Source organism: Dipodomys ordii, unplaced genomic scaffold (genome assembly GCF_000151885.1).
Source record: "Dipodomys ordii isolate 6190 unplaced genomic scaffold, Dord_2.0 Scaffold27, whole genome shotgun sequence".
NCBI lineage: Eukaryota > Metazoa > Chordata > Mammalia > Rodentia > Heteromyidae > Dipodomys > Dipodomys ordii.
In genome coordinates this window covers 415,925-436,826 of record NW_012267243.1, presented here as the reverse complement: position 1 = coordinate 436,826, position 20,902 = coordinate 415,925, and the positions used below count along the sequence as shown (strand labels likewise).

The window sequence follows — 20,902 nt, the reverse complement described above, 5'->3', positions numbered from 1 at the left end:
AAGAAGAAGAAGAAGAAGAAGAAGAAGAAGAAGAAGAAGAAGAAGAAGAAGAAGAAGAAGAAGAAGAAGAAGAAGAAGAAGAAGAAGAGAGAAGAAGAAGAAGAAGAAGAAGAAGAAGAAGAAGAAGAAGAAGAAGAAGAAGAAGAAGAAGAGAGAAGAAAAAGGAAAGAATGAATATAAGTACTATCAGCCTCTATATGTTTTTACAAAAATTAGCAAACATCAGAACTTTTTCTGCTCCTATCAGCCCACAGGGCCTCTTCAATGATTCCTTAATGCCCAGTTTGACTACAAATTTATTTGAACTGAATAGTTTTCCAGCAGCTCTCCCCGAAGTATGTTTAATGCTTTGTACAGTGTCAAGTTCAAAGATCAAATTCAATTATTTCAGAACCTTTTTAAAAAACTTTTTTCAAAAGTGGAGCTTGATTCCAGAGCCTTGCATGTACAAAGCAAGCACTTTCTAATCTACGATCTATGTTATCAACCCTTTGCTTCCTATTTTGTCTTTGAGACTGGATCTTACTACCATTGCCTGGGCAGATCTTGAGCTTGAGTCCTCCTGCCTGTACCTCCAGTTTAGCTAGACAGAAAGAATCTTCTTTATTAGAGACAAATCAAGGCAACAGGGAGAATAATGTGGAGTAGCTGACTTCATGCTTCTAGATGCTCCCATGAATTTTGTCACAGAAAATCTTGAGGATAAAAAAAAAAGTCAAGGGGCTGGGAAGGTGGCTCAGTGGTAGAGTGCTTGCCTTGCATGCATGAGGCCCTGGGTTCAATTCCTCAGCACCACATAAGCAAAAAGAAAAAACCCGGAAGTGGTGCTGTGGCTCAAGTGGTAGAGTGCTAGCCTTGAGCTGAAGAGCTGAGGGACAGCACCCAGGCCCAGAGTTCAGGCCCCACGACCGAACTCCCCCCCCAAAAATCAAACATTGGTGAGATCAAGGGAAACTTGTGGGATAAAAAGCAGTTATGAGGTAATTAATATTCTGACTTCTGATGGAGAATTGGGGTGGAGCGTATAGGGCATCAGAATGACAGGGAAAAGTATAAAGGCCTCAAAAGGTGATATAGGTTGATTGTTCAGAGAACAAAGCACTCCAAAGTCTGACCCTACTCGAGTTCCCAAAATGATGCCACTAAAACAAAACTCCGTATCATGAAACTTTGTGGCACAAAATTTTTGATATTATGTCAAATTACCTTCAGGTTTTAAGTCTCAGATGTATATGAAGCATATATGAATTTTATGTTTAATCTTAGGTATTATCATTATGTATACGAACAGTTGTCAACAATTATGAACAATACTTATTAAAATCCTATTTGTGAATTTTTGATAACAAGAAACATTAACATTGGGTAAACTGTTGCACACAATTTCTCAAAATGCCAAGGGTTTTTGAAAAGTCTAGAAATTTGAAGGTCATAAAAATGCATTTCTGCAGTAATAAGTCCTTTGAGAATCTAATAGACCTCCCCCTAGCTGGTACCAGAAAGATGGGGATTATTTTGCAGGCACTGGGCATGAGAGCAGGCTACTAAGGAGAGATTTCTGAGGGCCATACTGCATGGCAGTCTCTTAGAGATTAAATCAGACTTTCATTGTGGGCAGGCCTGTAAATGCTCACTTTCTTGGACTCTGAACATAAAATGTTAAACTCAGTGGCCTGAGAATTGATACCCCTGTTTTCCTTTATAATGACTAATATTTGCCCTGCAAAATTCCTTGTAAATCTCTTTAAAATAAGACAAAAACCATTCTTATTGTTGACAAGGAGCACAACCTTCTCTGGAGAGCACAGCAGAAAATGCTGTCAGAGTTATGAATGAGTGCTCCCTGAGAGAAACCAGCCCGCCCTTGACTAATAGCCTCGGATAAGAAGGCCAGATAAGATTCTTGGATGATTGCTAACTTCAGAACCAAAAATCCGCCACACATTTAATTTCTCTGTAAAGAGTGGCTAGATATATTTTTTTCAACTAAGCTTGAGACATGCTTCATTGTTCCACTTCCTGGAATGCAAAAGGAAGAGGGTATTATTCATTTTTTAAGCAGGTAAAGATAAATCAGGGGAAGTGAAAGGCCAGAAAATGGATTTTTTTTGCTTTCCCTACGTATTAATTATGTAAAACAGCAGTTAATCACGCACTTCAGTTTTTCCTTTATGTTTTCTAAACTTAAACTTACCTGTATAGAAGAATTCTCTGAGTGCAGATGGCTCACAACTATAATTCTAGTCAAGAAATGTAAATCTAATCATAGTGGTTTGAGTCAGCCCAGACAAATTCTGGAGACTCTCATCTCTAATTAATAAGCAAAGAAGTGCTGAGGACCGGTGGCTCATGCCTGTAATCCTAGCTACTCAGGAGGCTGAGATCTAAGAATCATGGTTCAGACTCAGCCCGGGCAGGAAACTCTATGAGACTCTTATCTCCAATAAACCACTCTACAACTGGAAATGGCGCTGTGGCTCAAGTGGTAAAGTGCTCACCTTGAGCTGAAGAGCACTAGGCCCAAAGTTCAAGCAACATGACCAAAAAAACCCCGCAAAGAAGCCTGGGACAGGAGGCATGATTTAAATGGTAGAGTGCCTCCTGCGTGGGAATTAAGCCCAAATACTGGCACTATTAAAAAAAAAAGGCAAAAATTTTTTATCTTTTATTTTGTAGCATGTTTATTGCCTTCAAGAATTCTTGGACTTTAGCACCTTTCTGGAAATACATAAATAATAGCATTGCTACATTTATTATAAACAGAGTTTTGGAATTTTTTTCTCTCTCAACACTATTTGCCCCTTCTTAGTTTTGTTTCTCTTGTATTTTGCATTGGAAAACCATTGAAACTTACAGAGTCTATCAGTATCCTGTTTTTAACTTTTTGTCATCTAAGTACTCTTAATTATCCTTTGCTTAAAATAAGAAAAACACATGAATAAATTTGACCACTTTTAAAATTAGATTCAATCCCAAAGCTTAACACGGACCAACCCTTACTACAGTCTGTGCTTTAGTTTTAGTTTTTGCTTTTCTTCTGTTGTTGTTGTTTAGTCTAGGACTAAACCCAGGGCTTCATGCATGCTGGGTAAATGCTTTACTACTGAGCTACATCCTCAACCCAAATCTTGTCTTACGTAAAGTGCTTTAGGTGGTTTTTAATTTCTTTCTTTCTTTTTTAGGAAAATCAATCTTTTTTTTCCTTCGATTTATTCTTAAATTTTGTTACCTCTGTATATCAGCCTTTGTTTTAGGTACCAGAAAACATGTAGTCATATCAGTCAGAAGGGTAAAATAATACAGTTCTTTCATGGAATGTTTAAAGAATCTCTATGTTGGAACCTTTACAGTTTTTTTCAGTCATGGTCTATGATTGAAACCTATGATGTCACAACAGCAAATTGTAGAATGGTCGTTGTAATCTTGTTCCAGTGAAACTTCAAATTTTTAGATTGTTATTGTCCAGATGCAAGAATATCTATGACGGTGAACTTGTTGAACCTAGCTGCAAGGGAGTCTATAAATGTGGATTTTCTTCTCACTATTATAGATATAGAAGGCATAGAAGCTAAAAAGTCACTGACTGCCAAAATCTCTGGAGGAGATTCTACCTGAAAAAACTTTAGAACAACCTGGTCCCAAGGTATAAGGAATTGGCCCCAAAGTATGATGGAGGCAGCCAGATCCAGAATTCCAGAATATAATTGATTGGTGACATATTGGCAGAAGCACAAAGCGTGGTCCTGGACAACACCAGCCATGAATCCCCTCAATTTGTGTCAGAAGCAAGTATTATCTACTTGCCAGAACATTGACTTCATCCAAGACAGAATATACTTGGTTTATCTCATGTTAATATCAGTCAGGAACATTCCTGGAACCAGTGTCTGCTCATAAAGCTCTATAAACCACTACACTGTTATGTCTATTTATAGTATACTGGGAAACTAAGAAGGAGAAACTCACCAGGATAATTAAGAGGCAGGGTTTTGGTGTGAGTCAAGATGGCTGCATTCCTGTCAGCTCATGGGCACTCCCACAGAGGTCTTTTTCAGGTCTAGTTGTATCTAGAAAGCTTCTCTTACACCTTTAGCCAACTTGGCTATGTAATTAGCATAAATATCCCAGGGATCTTCTCAGTTTCTGGTGCCATGACCTCTGTTGTCACTGGCTTCGTGTGTCGTCAACATAGCCTAAACCCACGCAGAAGCAAAAACGGTCAGATAAGTTGATGTTAGGTGAAATGAACCCCAAGATAAGGACTCAAATGGTTTTTCTTTCTTGCTATTGTTTCTAACATATTTATAAGATATTTCTTTGTTGCTTTGTATGTCCCTCCCCCACAGTATAACCCCTGTTTTCACTGTATTTGATGTTCGTATAATTTGTGGAGGGGAAGGGAAAAAACAAATTGTTTAAACAGGGATACAGGTGGGGACCCATTGCAACAATATGTACAAGATGTTATGTCAAAAAACGAACTTTACCACTTGGGGGTGGGGATGGTAAGGGGAAACAAAGGAGGAGGCAACACTACTTGATAAAAAATATACTCATTACCTTGTTCATGTAATTGTTCCCCCTCTGTACGGTATTTTCACAGTAAAAAAAACGTATTAATATAAAAAAAAGCAATTTAACACTTGCTCCTGAGTGGGGCCATTGTGACTTATAAACATTTTCTTCCTTGTGGAATTTAGTTTCCTAATTGTCTCTGAGTTTTTGTACTATTTTTACTCAAATCTATGATGAACACCGAGTGGCCCTCTGGGTTGTAACATTTAAGAACTGGATTTTGGAAAATTCTTCCAAAAAAATCTGCTTTCTGCATTCAATTGGTCAGTTAACATTCTTCTTTAATAATCATTAGACGATAAGAACCTTTGTTTTGTGCCAGGATAACTCAGGAAAGGCTAGTTAAATAATTCAAAATAGCAAGCTCCAGAAGTTCCACAGTCAGTCTCTGGTTGGTCTCGAGATGCGCAGAAAAGTTTTGGTTGTCCGGAACTGGTCAAGGTGGATGGAGAGAGAGCTGAGCTGGACCCTGGTGATTCCAGCTTCTTCCTGCCTCTCCCATTGATGTTGGGTTTTTCTCACCATATGTCAATGGTTCCAGGAGGGAGGATGGTGAAGAACAATGGTCCTGGGAATAGAGTATTAGAGGATTGTTTAACAAACCCATATGAGACTTCAAGTCATCATCTCTCAGGGTTTCCAAGCCAAGAGGGCTTCCCTTTTGTTTGGTTTGCTTAGTTGATGGAATTTTAAGATTCGGCCCCGCCCTGTGGTCCTGCTAACCAATCAGCACCTTCGCTCTGAGGCCTGAGTTCAGCCATGCTGCTCCAGGAAGCCTTGCGCTTGGAGGGCAGGGGGAGAACTGGACTTCAGTCAAGATCTGGCATGCAGGTTGGGTCTGGATTTATGATTTGTGACTCTCTGAGGTCACTGGCCTGAGGCCGCCAGTGTCCTTCTTTTATCTATTTCTATTTTTAAAATTTATCTTTAAGAAGTAATACAAAAGGTTTGCCATTTAACAAAAGTTTATGAATACAATAGATCTTGATCAGTGCCACCTCTTTTACATCCCCTCACTCTTGTTAATGTTGTTAAGATACAGCATTTGTTTCTTGACTGCATTTAAAGTGGTCGTACCTTCCAAGAAGATCAGTTGGAAGCCACATTAAGCAGTTATCTACCTAAAGGTCCCATGTCTAGGTGGGGTCTCCCAAGTCCAGTAATTCATTATACGATGTCCTGGGGAAATTTGGCAGTAAGTGGGCTGCTGGAAAGACCACTGGTTCCTGGATCCCATACTGGGAATTAAGACAAACAATAGGTCCAGGTGTGGGTCTGGGTTAGGATTCAGGCCTCATACCTATTTCCTGAAAGTGACACCCTACTTGAGGATTACATGTATAATCCCCTTCAAATCTTCACCTTGGGCAGGATGGGAGCAAGCTCCTACGCCTCATGCACCTGGGTAGCAGCATGGATTACATTCTGTTCTTTTTCTTTTAAACAAATATTAATTCAAAATCACTTTTTAATATATGCTGAGAAAGATAAGATGATCTATACATTTAACTAGTCCAAGATAAGAAAGAAACACTAGATAGTTGCACTAGCAACTAGCTACTATTGTTTTGTCTTTTGATGACTACTTAATGAATGAAATTAAGCATAGTGGCTCAGCAGGGAGTAAAATGTGTTCATAATAATCTTTCCTTTACCATGGACTATTTAGAGATATTTCACACAATTTTCCAATTTGTGCACTGTAATACTTTTAGTCTTTTAAGTAGATGTTGATGGAAAAAATAGTGGTTTAAGAGATTTTGTGTGCTTTTGCCACGTGTGTCTAGGTGTATATGTTTGTGTATATGCTTACATAAAAATATGTACCTCTTATTATTTTGACTGTTAGAACCTATCTTTATAAATTTATGAAGACTATCAGTCATCATTTTGAAATACCTTGCATGAAATACCATCACTGCAGTAATCATGGTGTCCATGGCATAATTTGTATATATTCACGTTCTGTGAGGTCAAACACATCGCTCACATTCTTACTAGAGACTCAGATATTTTCCTTTTCAAAGAAAGGTCTTACCTTTTGAACTCAAAATTATGAGGTCATTAGGGAATGCCCTCATAAGGAAAGACAGAAGTCTATTTTAGAAAAGAATCAGAATTGTCTGCTAATTTCAGTTGTCTACTGGTCCTCATTGATACTGTTTGAAGAAGAGCCTGGCCAGGACCTTTGGATGCTATGGTAACAGGTGTGAACCACTTTTAACTTCGAACATGGAATAGAGGCCACATAGATATTCTCATAGGGTCTTACTGTGCAGGGAGCTTGCAACCAGCAAATGAATCTTGCTTAATTATATATCTATATCTATGTATACATTTGCATAGATATGGATATATAGACGTGTGCACACATGCATATAGAGATATAAATATAGATATTTCAAATGGTATGTTTAACCCATGCTTGTTCCTGTTGTCTATCAGGAAGTTTTTGACACAAAGTCGGAAGGACAGGCAACTGTCATTCAGCAGCTGGAACGCACCATTGAAGATCTGCGGACCAAGATTGCTGAACTGGAGAAGCAGTACCCCGTACCAGATATGGAGGTGGCCAGTAACCATCAAGGGGTTGAGAATGGAGTCACTCCTTCAGATCTTGTCTGTCTGGAAGCTCTCAGAATAGAAGGGAAGGATTTGCAGCAGCGGAGAGTTTTAGAGGCAAAATCAATACAGACGTCTCCAACAGAAGAAGGTGGGGGACTGCCTTTGCCACCAGGGAATGCACTGCATGGTCTTCCATGCCCACCCGGGACTGGAGATTTACCTGCTGGACCTCAAACAAAATTCTGCTCAGAGATTTCTTTGCTTGTGTCTCCAAGACGGATATCAGTACAGTTTGACTCCCATCAGTCCACACCAACTGTATCACAGCTTCTACCACCAACATCTCCTCAAGGGACAAATGGTCAGGGTCAGCCTGGGTCACTGCTGTCCCACCCTTCTCTTCACACTGAAGGTGGAACCAGCCATGATCACTCTGTTTCTTCTTCCTTGGAAAATAGATGTACTGTTCCACCTCCACCGCCTCTGCCTTCCATGGAGTCCTCTAGTTCCATGCCTGGCTTGAACATGGCTATGTCTGCTCCTCCCTCCATCTCAGATGGGACAGGGCCTGTTCTACCCAGTACAGCAATCCCCCAACCCCCCCCTCTGCCTGGTACTCAAATGCTGCCACCTCCTCCTCCTCCTCTCCCGGGAATGGGAATACCTCATCCTCCTCCTCTCCCAGGAACGTGTATACCCCCACCCCCACCCCTCCCTGGAGTGGAAATACCCCCTCCCCCTCCTCTCCCTGGAGTAGGAATACCCCCTCCTCCTCCTCTTCCTGGAATGGAAGTACCTCCACCTCCTCCTCTCCCTGGAGTGGGAATACCCCCTGCTCCCCCTCTCCCTGGAGTGGGGATACCCCCTGCTCCTCCTCTTCCTGGCATGGGAATACCCCCACCTCCCCCTCTCCCGGGAATGGAAGTACCTCCGCCTCCCCCTCTCCCTGGCATGGGGATACCCCCTCCTCCTCCTCCTCCTCCTCCTCTGCCTGGAGTGGGAATACCCCCTCCCCCTCCTCTCCCTGGAGTGGGAGTACCTCCCCCTCCCCCTCTCCCTGGAGTGGGAATACCCCCACCCCTTGCTCTCCCTGGAGCTACAGTTCCTCCACCTCCTCCTTTGCCAGGTATGGGGGTTCCACCTGCTCCCCCTCCCCCTGGGTCGGGAATACCCCCACCCCCACCCCCTCCTCTGCTCCCTGGATCAGGACCTACACTCTCCCCACAAGTTGGGAGTAGCACTTTATCAGCACCACAAGTGTGTGGATTTCTTCTTCCTCCTCTGCCCACTGGCTTGTTTGGATTTGGGATGAGTCAGGACAGAGGGAGTAGGAAGCAGCCAATAGAGCCTTGTCGGCCAATGAAGCCTCTTTATTGGACAAGGATTCAACTCCACAGTAAAAGGTAACATAAACACTAGCTCATCTTTTCACATCTTTTCATTGTAACTAAAAATTGGGGGAATGTATTTTATAAACGAGCCATAAAACCTACCTGTAGATTTTTATGTAAGTTAATGAAACAGTGTGTTATTTAAAATCACGGGTTTTTCTCCAATGCTATCAAATAAGCAAAACAAAAAAACATCTATCTATGTATGGATCAGTGTATGGGATGTACATCAATCCACCTGTATATGAATACATCTCTAAGGATAGAGGAGTCTGTTTTTCTTAATGGACATTCTATGTCTCTTTGTGGCTGGATTTAAATGTTACTCACACCTAAATCAAAACAGTGTTTGTCTACAAGCTGAGTGAGGGCAGATAGGTAGAGCCATTTGCCAAGTGATTATTTTCCATGGGAGAATCTACTCTTGGCTTTCGCTATTTAAATGTCTACTTCTGGTGAAAAGCTTACTTATAAAAATCAAATCCACAGGCAAACTGACACCTGAGGCTGGCATTCCCATCCTTTAAAAGGCTCAGCCTTTATTCTTGATTTTGTCCTGTTTATAGAAGTCTTTACTCTCTACCATGAGCCATATCCCAGCCCCACCTTTTTTTTGGCTTCTGAATCCAGAGACTCAATTGGTGGATATAGAAGGATTGTGCTCTGAGGCCAGCCTAGACAAAAGTAGAAGACTTTGATTTAGAAACAAACTAAATGCATACAAAGGATTAAGAGGTGCAGCCCCTTACTTCAATTTTAGTACCTGAAGAAAAAAAAAAGGGAAAAGTAATTTGCTCTTTTTGGCAGTACTACAAGAATCTATATTTATTGAGGTTCTACATAATTATGAGCTGGTGGGAGCCACTGAGGAAAGGGTGCTTTTGGAAGATGCATATATGTTAAGTCCAGGAATAATCTACCCTGCTAATTAGTCAAGTTCAGATTGTGAGGTAGCACATAGTCCTTCATAATCCATTCTAGAAGAAGTTTTCCCTTTATGTTTTTATACAAAGACTTGATAACTGAGAATCCCTACAAATCATTCCCAAGCAAAGATTTTAGTCTATGTGAATGGTGTTTTAACTTCCTTGTCAAGTGGATAAAGTGTTTTCTTCCTTACCTCTCTCCCCCTTCTTTCTCCCATTTGGAGTCCTTCCCCTTTTTTCTCTTCCTCCTCCCTCCCTTCGTTCCCTTTCCTTGTCTTTCCAGTTCATCATGTTCACAGTTCTATATAAACTAGGCCGTTCTACAGTTCTGTTTGATGTCTCTTTCAGTGTTCTTTTCTTTATTTTAGAGACTCCAGTCCTTCACTCATTTGGGAGAAAATTGAAGAGCCATCTATAGATTGTCATGAATTTGAAGAATTATTTTCAAAAACTGCTGTAAAGGAGAGAAAGAAACCTATTTCTGATACAATTTCAAAGACGAAGGCTAAACAAGTGAGTATTCTGTATTCTCTGAATGTGGATGGGAATTCTGGCACAAATGTGAGCTTTCATTAGACAAAAAGTATTAATGTTGGGGATTCTTCCTGTCGACATTGCCCAAATAGCAGAGATTAGAATCTAGAACATGTTCCTAAATAAAACTAGTCCAAAGGAAACAACAGACGATCAACTGTATCAAGTGATAAAGTGTGGACTCTTATTTATAATCTCATTTGTATATCACTTCCAAAATCTCAGCCATTGTTTTCCAGAATTTCTTTTCCAGGCATATTTTTTTTTGCTCAGTTTAAATCCATCTTAGTATCCATATAGATGGAAACATGGGGGGAAAACTGGTCAGAAATTTAAAAAAAAAGTGTAAAGTCCAACCCTTGGTAACTTCTGCTAGATTTGACCATGAAATGATGTTGTAAATTTGTAAAGGATATCATTCAGGAAGATGAAGTAAAACAACATGGTAGTGAAGTCTAAACTAGGAATTGTTATTCTCGCCTATCCTTTACTCTGTTGGATGGGAAGAGTCTCTACTTCTTACCTTTTGCAGGGTAGTTGGAAGTCCAATGGAGGTAAGGGCATGACAAACAGCTAAGTCTTGGGAGAGAGGGATATAGAAATAAGGGTTATTTCCCCAAAGTCTTGGGCTGTTCTGTCTAAATGAGTGTTGGGGTGATTCCTTGACTTTTTGTCACTGACCTGGAAGTTGTAAGTAGGCACATAGACTAGAGTTGTTTCCACTGATACCTACTTAGTACAGACAGATACCACCCATCAGTTGTATACTGCTGAGGCCAGCCAGGGAGGAATAGATCTGAACGGGACAGCCAGACCCCTCTAATTGAAAAGTGACTGAGTAGTTGGCTCACTCCAGGCATTTTCTTGATCTCAGAAGGATATAACCCAAAACATGATGGTTTGAATTGTCCAGAGCTATTTCTTACATTACATGTAGAGGCTGATGACCTTCGGGGAATGACTATATCGAATAAGACATTACTTGCACATAATATTCACTCAAGTATTTGTTAAGATGACTTCACAAATATGTGTGAGTATACCCAAGAGCGATACAAAGCCACAGCCATTTTATGTCATAATAGTAAGTCCAAGGTGACACAGTTATAATAAAGCATAAATTTAGATATGTATTTAAGAAATCGGTTTCATGGTTGATTTGCATATAGTGTTCTCTCTCTTTATGGAGCACATCAGAGATGAGGAAGCTGTCCCAGGAAGGGGTCTGATTGGACAGTGCAGAAGAAAGTCAGGTAGCCAGGACGATCACTTGACCATGAGCACATGTGACATGGAAAGTTTCCAGTCTAGGGACCAGACAGACAGAATAAACAAACCAGATAGTTCTACCTCTCCTACCATTCTTTTGCTCAGGGGATTCGGAGCACGGAGATACTCCAGATGTTGCCTCAGACTGTAAGACTTCCTATTGTATTTGACATTATATTCTGTTCAGTTTTTAGCTGACTGAAGTGTGAATGATGTCTTATGACAACTTCAACCTAAACTAGTTTGCATGAGATGAAATCGTTGCGTTTAAACAGAGTATCTGTCTTGTGTATCAGCCCTGCCTATCCATGGAGTCACTCCGTCATTTAGTTGTTTCATAAACTGTAGGTGAGAAACGACCCATATGGAAAGTTGCATTTGCTGCTGCTGATACTTGTTTAGTCCTCCAGCTTCAAACAACATTCATGAAAAACACATCCATCATAGCTCTTGATAAGCATGTCTCAACAGCTTGGCCTTAGTCTTGGTACTGAGTTCTGTATTTCAAGTGTATTTTTGGAGAGATAAAAGCATCTCCCCGCCCCCCACCCTAGCCCCGGAATGTCAGAGAGAAGTCTGCTGTGAAGTGTTATATCACCAAAGAAATCTAATTTTATTTAAGTTCATCATATTTGGAAGAAAAATCTCCCCATCTCATTTCCTTGAGACATTTAGGACATTTGTTGAAGGAAAGTATACTTTCAGGATGTATGCAAATAGTTTCCCTTTTATGGGAAGTGTATATTGACTGTACGTGAAGAGATTTAGGTACCTTATGATTCATTTCTAGGAAACCAGATAGTTTTTGATGATGATGTAGCATATGTTTATGGGGGTATTTCAAGCAATTCTATCTATCTATCTATCTATCTATCTATCTATCTATCTATCTATCTATATAAAATGGAAAGTAGAAGCTGACTATATATATATATATATATATATATAGTCAACTTCCACTTTCCATTATATATATATATATAATGGAAAGTGGAAGTTGACTATTTTTTAAATATTTAAAAATAGCCAAGTCATTTTTATGTGATCTGTCTTGTTGCAAATATAATGATGGTTGGATGTCCTGGTATTCACCAAGATGCCTGTCTTGTTTCTGTTGTCACAGCTAAGATAGTGTCAGTGAGGTAGTATGCATTTCACCAAGATGATCACCCTGCCCTTTGGCATAAGGAGGAAAATGATTTCTCTCCAGAGGTTCTGGCCAGTAGTAATGATGACTGTCTTGTACTTCTAAATCTACATTCCTCCAAAGAACTATAGCAAACACACTTTACATTTTTCTCATGACATACATTGTTTATTTTGTAATGGTTTTATTTATTTTTCTTTATTCTGAAATATGAACACAGAAATCAGCTAAGAAGATATGGGATAGTTTATCAGACCAGAGTTGGGCATCATTGTTCATAATCAAATGAGTATAACTCTTGTACAATGGGATTATTTATATATCTGGTAACTTAAAACAACAACCCTATCTCTTAAGGAAGAAAAGGAAAATAGCAAAGGTGAATTTATAGTCCCTATCCATCAACACACATTCACACATGCCCATTTTTAGGAATGTTCTAGAGCCAGCAAGCCTTAAATTCACTGTCTTCTTCAGTACTATGGTGAACAGTGATTATTAATTTGACAATGATTCTAAGTCATCTCAATATTTTCATGATAAAATAGATTCACATATGTTTAGCTGTGAAGTATGATCAGGAAAAGGTGAGAATTTAATTTCAAATCGCTTCAGTAACAGCAATTGCCTGCAGTAGAAACATTAGAATTATTTGCTTGAAGCACATACTAGTGAATGGAGGCTGTCAGCCACTGTGGTTCAACTTCACCAAATGTCAAGTGATGATATTTTTTTATTCCCTATTACCCCAGTAGAATCATCTCTGTAAAATAAGTCCAGGTAAATAATGTGCTGATATGGTCTGTAAGGAACATGCTAACACACTGTCAGTTTACCCACAGAATTAATGAGTGGATAAGCCAAATCTGCATAATAAAAAATGTCCAACTAGCATTTATGCAGTCATTCAATTCAATGAATTGCATGACTTGATTTTTCTAACATAGTAAAATACACTTCCCAGAGATGGGAAGGAAAACGGTGTGTGTGTGTGTGTGTGTGTGTGTGTGTTTACATGTGCGTTTTTCCTGGGTCTTGAACTTAGGGCCTGGGTGTTGTCCTTGAACTTCTTTAGCTCAAGGCTATCAATCTACCACTAGTTTATTCGAGATAAAGAGTCTCATGAAATTTCCTGCCAGTTGGATTCAACTGTAATCCTTAGATCTACTCCTCCTGAGTAGGATGACAGGCTTGAATCCCTGGTACCCACTCTAGAAAACTATTTGGTAGTTAAGTAAGTATTGTACTTCTGCTTCTGGAAATATAATTTGAAAAATAGATACCCAACTTGGCACCTTAATATAAGGGAAAGAAAGAAAATGATGCCTTAGAATGCATATTTGATATAGATGTAAATGTTAAGGAACTAAACACAGTTCTCTGATTATATCTTTCCATTGTATTTGATGATCGAATCTCTGAAAATTCTTTTTTAGTATTGTAAAACCTTCTAATAGTGTTAATAGAATTATCATTCATCTGTCATCTGCTATTACACAGGAGTGTATGATGTGACTCCTTTAAACATTCTTACCAAATGGAGTAATTGCCATTAAAATGCATCTTCCTAGCTAGCAATGTATGGCTCATGCTTACAGTCTACATCAGTTAAGAGACTGGGATTGGAGGATCATGCCTAGAGGACATTCATAGTAAGAAAAGTTGTAAAAAACAACAACAACAACAAACTCCTCAGTGGTGAGCTGGGTGTGCATCTGTTATCTAAGCTAAAATGGGAGGCCTGGTGTAGATAGATTGTGATCTGACACAGGACTAGACAGAGAGAGAAGCATTATCATATAAAATAGAAGCAAAATTAATGCCACAGGCATAATTCGGTGCTGACAGGGCTTTCCAAGCAAGTGCCAGGCCTAGGGTTCAAACATCTCATTACTACCAAACAAAAATGAACCAAAAAAACTCATAAATGGCTACTTCTCAGATTTTGTTTTGTATTTTTATTGCACACATTTATTGCACTGATTTCAACACTGCAACAGTGATAGTGAAATGGTAATCTGAGCAATAGAAGCCTAGATTTAGTTTTGTGTACTAAGAATGACCTCTTGAATTATAATTGGCAACAGTAGCTTTTATTTGATGTAGATTTTTTTTGTACTGAAGACTTAAAATAATATCTGAAGCAAAAAATAAAATAGAACTTAGGTTTGCTTTGAGGATCCATAATAATATTTGGTACTTTGAAGCTTTCAACATCTACTTTCAGTAGAAAGTATTCAAACTGTGTCTTAGAAATGTGTTTACATAGAAACCCAAATCAGAATGACAGAGTTATCATTAGACAAATGTAGGTTATTGAATATGGGTTTGTTTTAATTACTGAAGGATTGTTATTAATATTGTGCTGGTCCTGGGCATTGTCTTTGAGATTTTGTGTTTGTTGTTTAGACTAGTGTCTACCATTTGAGCTATACCTCCACTTCTGGCTTTTATTTGGTAATTAATTGGATATACAAGTCTCATAAACTTTTTTACCTGGGCTGCTTTAAAACAAGATCCTCAGATATTCAGCATCCTGAGTAGCTAGGATTATAGCAGTGAGCCACTGGCACCCAGCAGATTTATTATTTTTTAAAGATCATTTCTTTAGCTGTTTGTGGCTCATACACAATAAATTTAAATAGAATACTACCATAATAATCTATATTTTTGTTTCAGCTGAAAAATTATTTCTATACCTCTCAGTAAAAAGAAAATCAAAGAAACATAATAAGCTAATGATAGTTGACCTTGTTAGATTTTGCATTCACAGAATTATATATAGTAAATCATACATTATAATTATGTAAAATTTAATCCTAATTCTGAACATAACTGTCTGGGCTTTTACATAAATTATGCACTATAAAGGTATTAGCCAATTGGGGACCAGACAGAGAAGAATGAGTATTGGATTTTAATGGAAATCCTAATGGATATTTTGATTGTATATCTTCTGTTTGTCCTGATTCACAAGAATGGAAGAAAAAAATATAGAATCTATTATCAGCACCATGCTCTTGGAACAGATTATTCAAGAGTGTTTACTTAACACCAAAAGGTTTAAGCACAACAACCATTCTAGAAAGTCTTAGGAAATGGCTGTCTGTGAGAGAAAGAGAGAAATGGGGGTGGGGGGAGAGGAAGAGAGGAGAGTGCATCAGAGAAAATAAGCTAAATATACCAGAGAGGTCATAGAGTTCCCTGCCGTACTAATTTATCGAAGCCAAAGGGAAACAGTCATTATGTAGTTCAAGTGAATGTACTTGGACTTCTATGCAGATTCTACACTGTATACTGAAGAAGGCAAGTATTGTGGGTGGTTAGGAGTTGAAGCAAGTGTGCTGGAGTGGGAGGAGGCCATGTGGAAGAGATATAACATCGTGAGCTCAAAGAATCTACTTGTTTAGAGAGGCAGAAAAGATTATATCATTGCTTTTGAGACTAAAACTATGACTGAAGCTTTCCTTGAAGCTTATTTTAAACCTCAGTAAATCAATCAACACTGTATCAAGCTTCTCCTATGTACTCCTGTCTTAGACTTTTAAGGACTGTGATTGATTGTTGCTGATTCATATTCATTCTTTTTTTTAAATTTATTTTATTTTATTTGTGAAGATACTGTACAGAGGGGTTACAATTACATGGGCAGGATAATGCGTACATTTCTTACCAAGCATTGCAGCCTCCTCCTTTTGTTTACCCTTCACATCCCTTCCCAGCTTCCCTCCTCCCCCCAATCCCAATCCTTCTCCTTCCCCCACCCCCCCACACCGACGTTCATATTCATTCTTTCCATAACTGAATGTATTTTCTTCCCATCCTTCTGTCCTCAGGAATTTCATCTTAGAAGTAAATGTAAGGATTGATATGTTAGATTTAAAAGGTTATTTTTGTTTCATGTTACTAAAAACAGTATGAGTGTTTGTTTACCTAAGACAGCAGGAAGACTTTAGATAACCCAGGAATAAGCTGGGAGGATTTGATTCCTTGTTTGACTCAACATCATTATGATTATAGTAACTTCTACTTTTACCTGGAGGTGGGGGGATGGTTGTCTAGTCATGCACATCCTCCCTCCATGTGACCAAAGCTGAAAAATGTCTCATTATTTTTATTATTTGTTGGTCATGAGACTTGACCTTGGGGCCTGGGTGCTGTCCCTGAGCTTATTTAGGTCAAGGCTAGCACTCTACCATTTGAGCCACAGCTCCACTTCTAGTTTTCTAGTGGTTAATTAGAGATAAGAGTCTCATGGACTTTTCCTGCTCAGGCTGGTTTTGAACCACGATCCTCAGATTTCAACCACCTGAGTAGATAGGATTATAGACATGAGCCACCAACGACTGGCTGTCTCTTAATATTTCAGAAAACAAGTTTAAAATTTATCTGAATTAAGTGAAGTATGCCAGACCCAAAGAAACATAGGTTGCATGCTTTCCCTCATTTGTGATAACTAGAATGTATCTATAAATCTATAAGTAAACAAATACACTGGATGATAAAAGAAAAACAATAATACACTGGGACATGAGAAATTATCCAAGTGTCTAGGCATTCACAAAGAGTGAGACCAAAGGTGGATATTTGTGGGAGAAGAACACACAAAGAAACAATAGCTGTGTGCCCCAGATATATAAAATAATATTTACCAAAATGAACTCCAGGAAATGGAGACAAGAGGTTATTATTTCTTTGTTGCTGTTTTTGATTTGTTTTCCACTGGTTTTGGGAGTACAAGGGGGGCAGAGAAATGGTGGGACAAAGGTGAACAAATGTAGCAGTGGCACTTACCAAACACTGTTGAAAATGAACTGGACAACTTGCGGGTGGGGACAGGAGGGGAAAAAAACTGGGAGAGAGAAGGGTGACATTATTCAAATGCAATGTACTCTTTATATGACGTATGTAATTATAACACCTCTGTACATCATCTTTACAATAACACCAAATACATTTAAAAACAAAGCAAAAGAAAAGGCAATGGAAGATAATTTTAGTAGAACTGCAAAGAAAAGCTTTTGAAATTTCATTATTAGGAATATGAATGTGCTCTATTGACTTTCAAACATTTATAAATAAAAGATACCTCCTCCAACCATGATCTGAAGTACTAACTAGTTCTTGAGTTCCATAGGTAATATGGGGTCCTTAGTAGGCTCTCATTCAAGTAAAAGAAAAGAAATCACATGTAAAAATTACATGAAAAGTTTATTTAAGGTTTCTGAAATTTTTCCTACCAGCATATGGGATATGAGGAAGCAATTGTTCCAGGGAGTTTGCTAAAACTGAGTAAGAAATGTGAAAGTCTGTGACATTTGAGCATGACTCATTCCACTGTTGTGCATCTGATATCTGCTCTCCTCTTTCCTGAACCTGTGTGTGTGACCATGGCTTCACTCTGTGGAAGGCAGGAGAGTAATCCAGGCTTGCATGAGGATCCAGAGTAACGAGCAGCCAAGAGCTGCCTTCCTGCAAGCCAAGCCAAGAGTGGCCCTCCTGCAAGCCAAGCTACTGGTTCATCAACAGATACATTAAAAATACTAATAAATGTCCTCTCCACCATGATTCATGGCAAGAGTCTAGATAGTTTAAACCAATAATGGCCACCATGGACTATTAAGTACCTACACTAAAGAAAAACATTAGGGAAAATGTGAGTAGGAATGTTAGAGTGCACTAGGAGTTCAAAATAGACTTTACCAAGTAAAGCAATAATAAAACCAAGCTATGATGGAAAAGAGGAAATGAGCAGTTTGAAATGTTATTCTATATTATCTAAAATGTTCAGTTTTTGACAAGAAATGTGAGATGTGAGCATTCATTAAAGCATGATCTCTATGTAGGAAAATGGCAGGCAGTAGAAGCATTTTGTGAAGGAGCCAAATATTGGAAATAGCAAGAATTTAAAGCTTCTATTCTAAAAATTCTCTTCAGATTATTTAAGGAAATTATTTTCTAGAAATAAAACAAGACATGGTTATATTCTTTCACAAAATAGAGGATATTAATAGGATGAAAATCATAAAGTAATTGTTCAGTAGTAGGAACAAAAACAAAATGTAAAAAACAAAAGAAAGCAATAGATTGTTTAACAATAGGCATCAGTAGGTATTCAAAGAAATGAGTGGGAATAAAGATATTCCTAGAGTCAAATGGGAATAAAACTATGAATTATTAGGACCTTTGGGATACAACGAAGGCTGTATCAGATGAAACTTTATAACTATGAATGCTTAACATTAAGAAAAATAGAATTAGCACAAATAAGTAACCAAATCACTTCAAGCTCTTAGATAAGCAAGAAGCCAATCCTACAATTAGTACACAGAAAGAAATAGTAAAAGCCGGGCGCCGGTGGCTCACGCCTGTAATCCTAGCTACTCAGGAGGCTGAGATCTGAGGATCTCGGTTCAAAGCCAGCCTGGGCAGGAGAGACTGTGAGACTCCTATCTCCAATAAACCACTAGAAAACCAGAAGTGTTGCTGTAGCTCAAGTGGTAGAGCACTTGCCTTGAGCTGAAGAGCTGAGGGACAGCACCCAGGCCCAGAGTTCAAGCCCCACAACCGCCAAAAAAAAAAAAAAAGTAAAGATCAGGGTAGAAATTGTAGAAATAAGGGCACAAAAACAATACAAGAAATAAGAGTTGCTTTATTGGAAAGATAAGTAAGGTTTATAAACATTAGGCAAACCTAAATAAAGAAGAATACCCAATTTAGGAAAATTAGAGCTGAGAAAAGGATATCACAAAATTGTCAATGTTATTTAGAGAATCATTAGGAAATACTTTAAAAACTTACATTGTAATTAACTAGAAAGCCTAGAAAGAAAGGAATAAATTTCTAGATGTATATGATCTGTCAAAATTAAAATAAGAGAATGTACAACACCTAAATAAATCTATAGCAAACAATGAAACAGAGGCAGAGAAAAAACCTTCCAACCAAAAAGCCTAGAACTGAATGGACTTATGCTGAATTCTATCAGACTTTAAATGAAGAACTAGGACCAATTGTCGCCAAATGAGTCCATAAAATAGAAAGAGAAGGAGCACAGCTTCCTTAACAAATGTCACTGGAAAACTGGCTATACACATACAGAAGACTGAAAGTAGATCTCCATCTTAACCTGTACAAAATTAATTAAAATGGATCAAAGATCTCAATATAAAGCTCAAAACTTCAAAACTATTATCACAAACATAGAGAAATACTGCAACATATAGTCATTGGTTAAACCATTCTGAGTTAAGACTTCAAGCCGGGCACTGTTGGCTCATGCCTGTAATCCGAGCTATTCAGGAAGCTGAGATCTGAGAATCCTGGTTCGAAGCCAGTCTGAGGAAAGAAAATCCATGAAACATCTTCAATTAACAACCAGAAAACCGTGCTATGGCTCAAAATGTTGCAGTGATAGCTTTGAGAAGAACTCAGAGACAGTGCTCAGGCCCCTAGTTCAAGTTCTACAACTGGCAAAAATTTCAGTTATTTGGGCAATAGCAATAACTGAAAAATGGATTGAATCCAGTTTAAAAGCTTTTTCACAGTTACTGGAATGAAGATATAGCTGAGAATATATAGAGAGAATGTTTTTGCCAATTACATATCAGATAAAAGATTAATATCTAGATTTTCCAGACTAGTACTAAAGACTAAACCCAAATTAATTAATGGGAAATTAATTGAATAGACAAATTTCTCAAGAAGTATGAACGATCAATAAATTCATATCCTTAGCTATGAAGGAAATTTAAACCAAAATGAAATTGAGCTTCTGTCTTACCCAGTCAGAATGGCAGTCATTAATAATTTTAACAGAAGTTTCATGAGGGTATAGGAAAAAGGAGTCTTCATCCTCTGATTCTGGGAACATAAATTAGTGCAACCAGTAAGGGAAATCAGTATAGTGGTTCCTCTACAAAATAAATATGGATTCACTACCCTATTGTCCTTCAAAACCTTCTCCTCAGAATGTATTCAAAGGAATGTAAGTCAATGTACAGTTCAGACACCTGAGCCCACATGTTTATAGCAGCACTATTCACAATAGCCAAACAATGGAATCAGTGTGGGTGGCATCAACAAATTAATGGATAAAGAAAATGTGTGTCTGTAATACTATAACATTAGTTAATATAAAATTATAATATTAAATAATTCAGTATTATTACACCAGATTGGTAAAATTATGTCTTTTTCAGGAAAAGGTCATATGAATCCCAATATGCCAGACTGTACAAGACAAATATTGCATGTTCTTTCTTGTATGCAGAATGTACACTAAACACCAGTGATGAGAGAGGAACACAGGGCCTGTAAGGTAGGGAGGACAAAAAGGAGAGAGCAAAAGGATCATTAATATGACCAAGCTACTTTATATACATATGAAAATGGAATAATAAGAGTGCTTAAATTGCTTTAAAAATGAGCATATGGAATAAGCCAGAGTAATGAAGGAGGAGCCTGATTTTTTATTAAAATATGTTGATACATGC

General features: G+C 38.3%; 1 protein-coding gene across 1 annotated transcript in view; it reads left to right on the top strand.

Annotated features, from left to right (window-relative positions):
- Nucleotides 1–20,902, top strand: part of Fmn2 (formin 2) — a 170,115-nt gene that overhangs the window by 80,441 nt on the left and 68,772 nt on the right. Inside the window, exons 5-6 of the mRNA XM_013015633.1 lie at nt 7,021–8,543; nt 9,826–9,970. Coding sequence (XP_012871087.1) covers nt 7,021–8,543; nt 9,826–9,970 — 1,668 coding nt within the window. The remainder of the gene's footprint in view (nt 1–7,020; nt 8,544–9,825; nt 9,971–20,902) is intronic.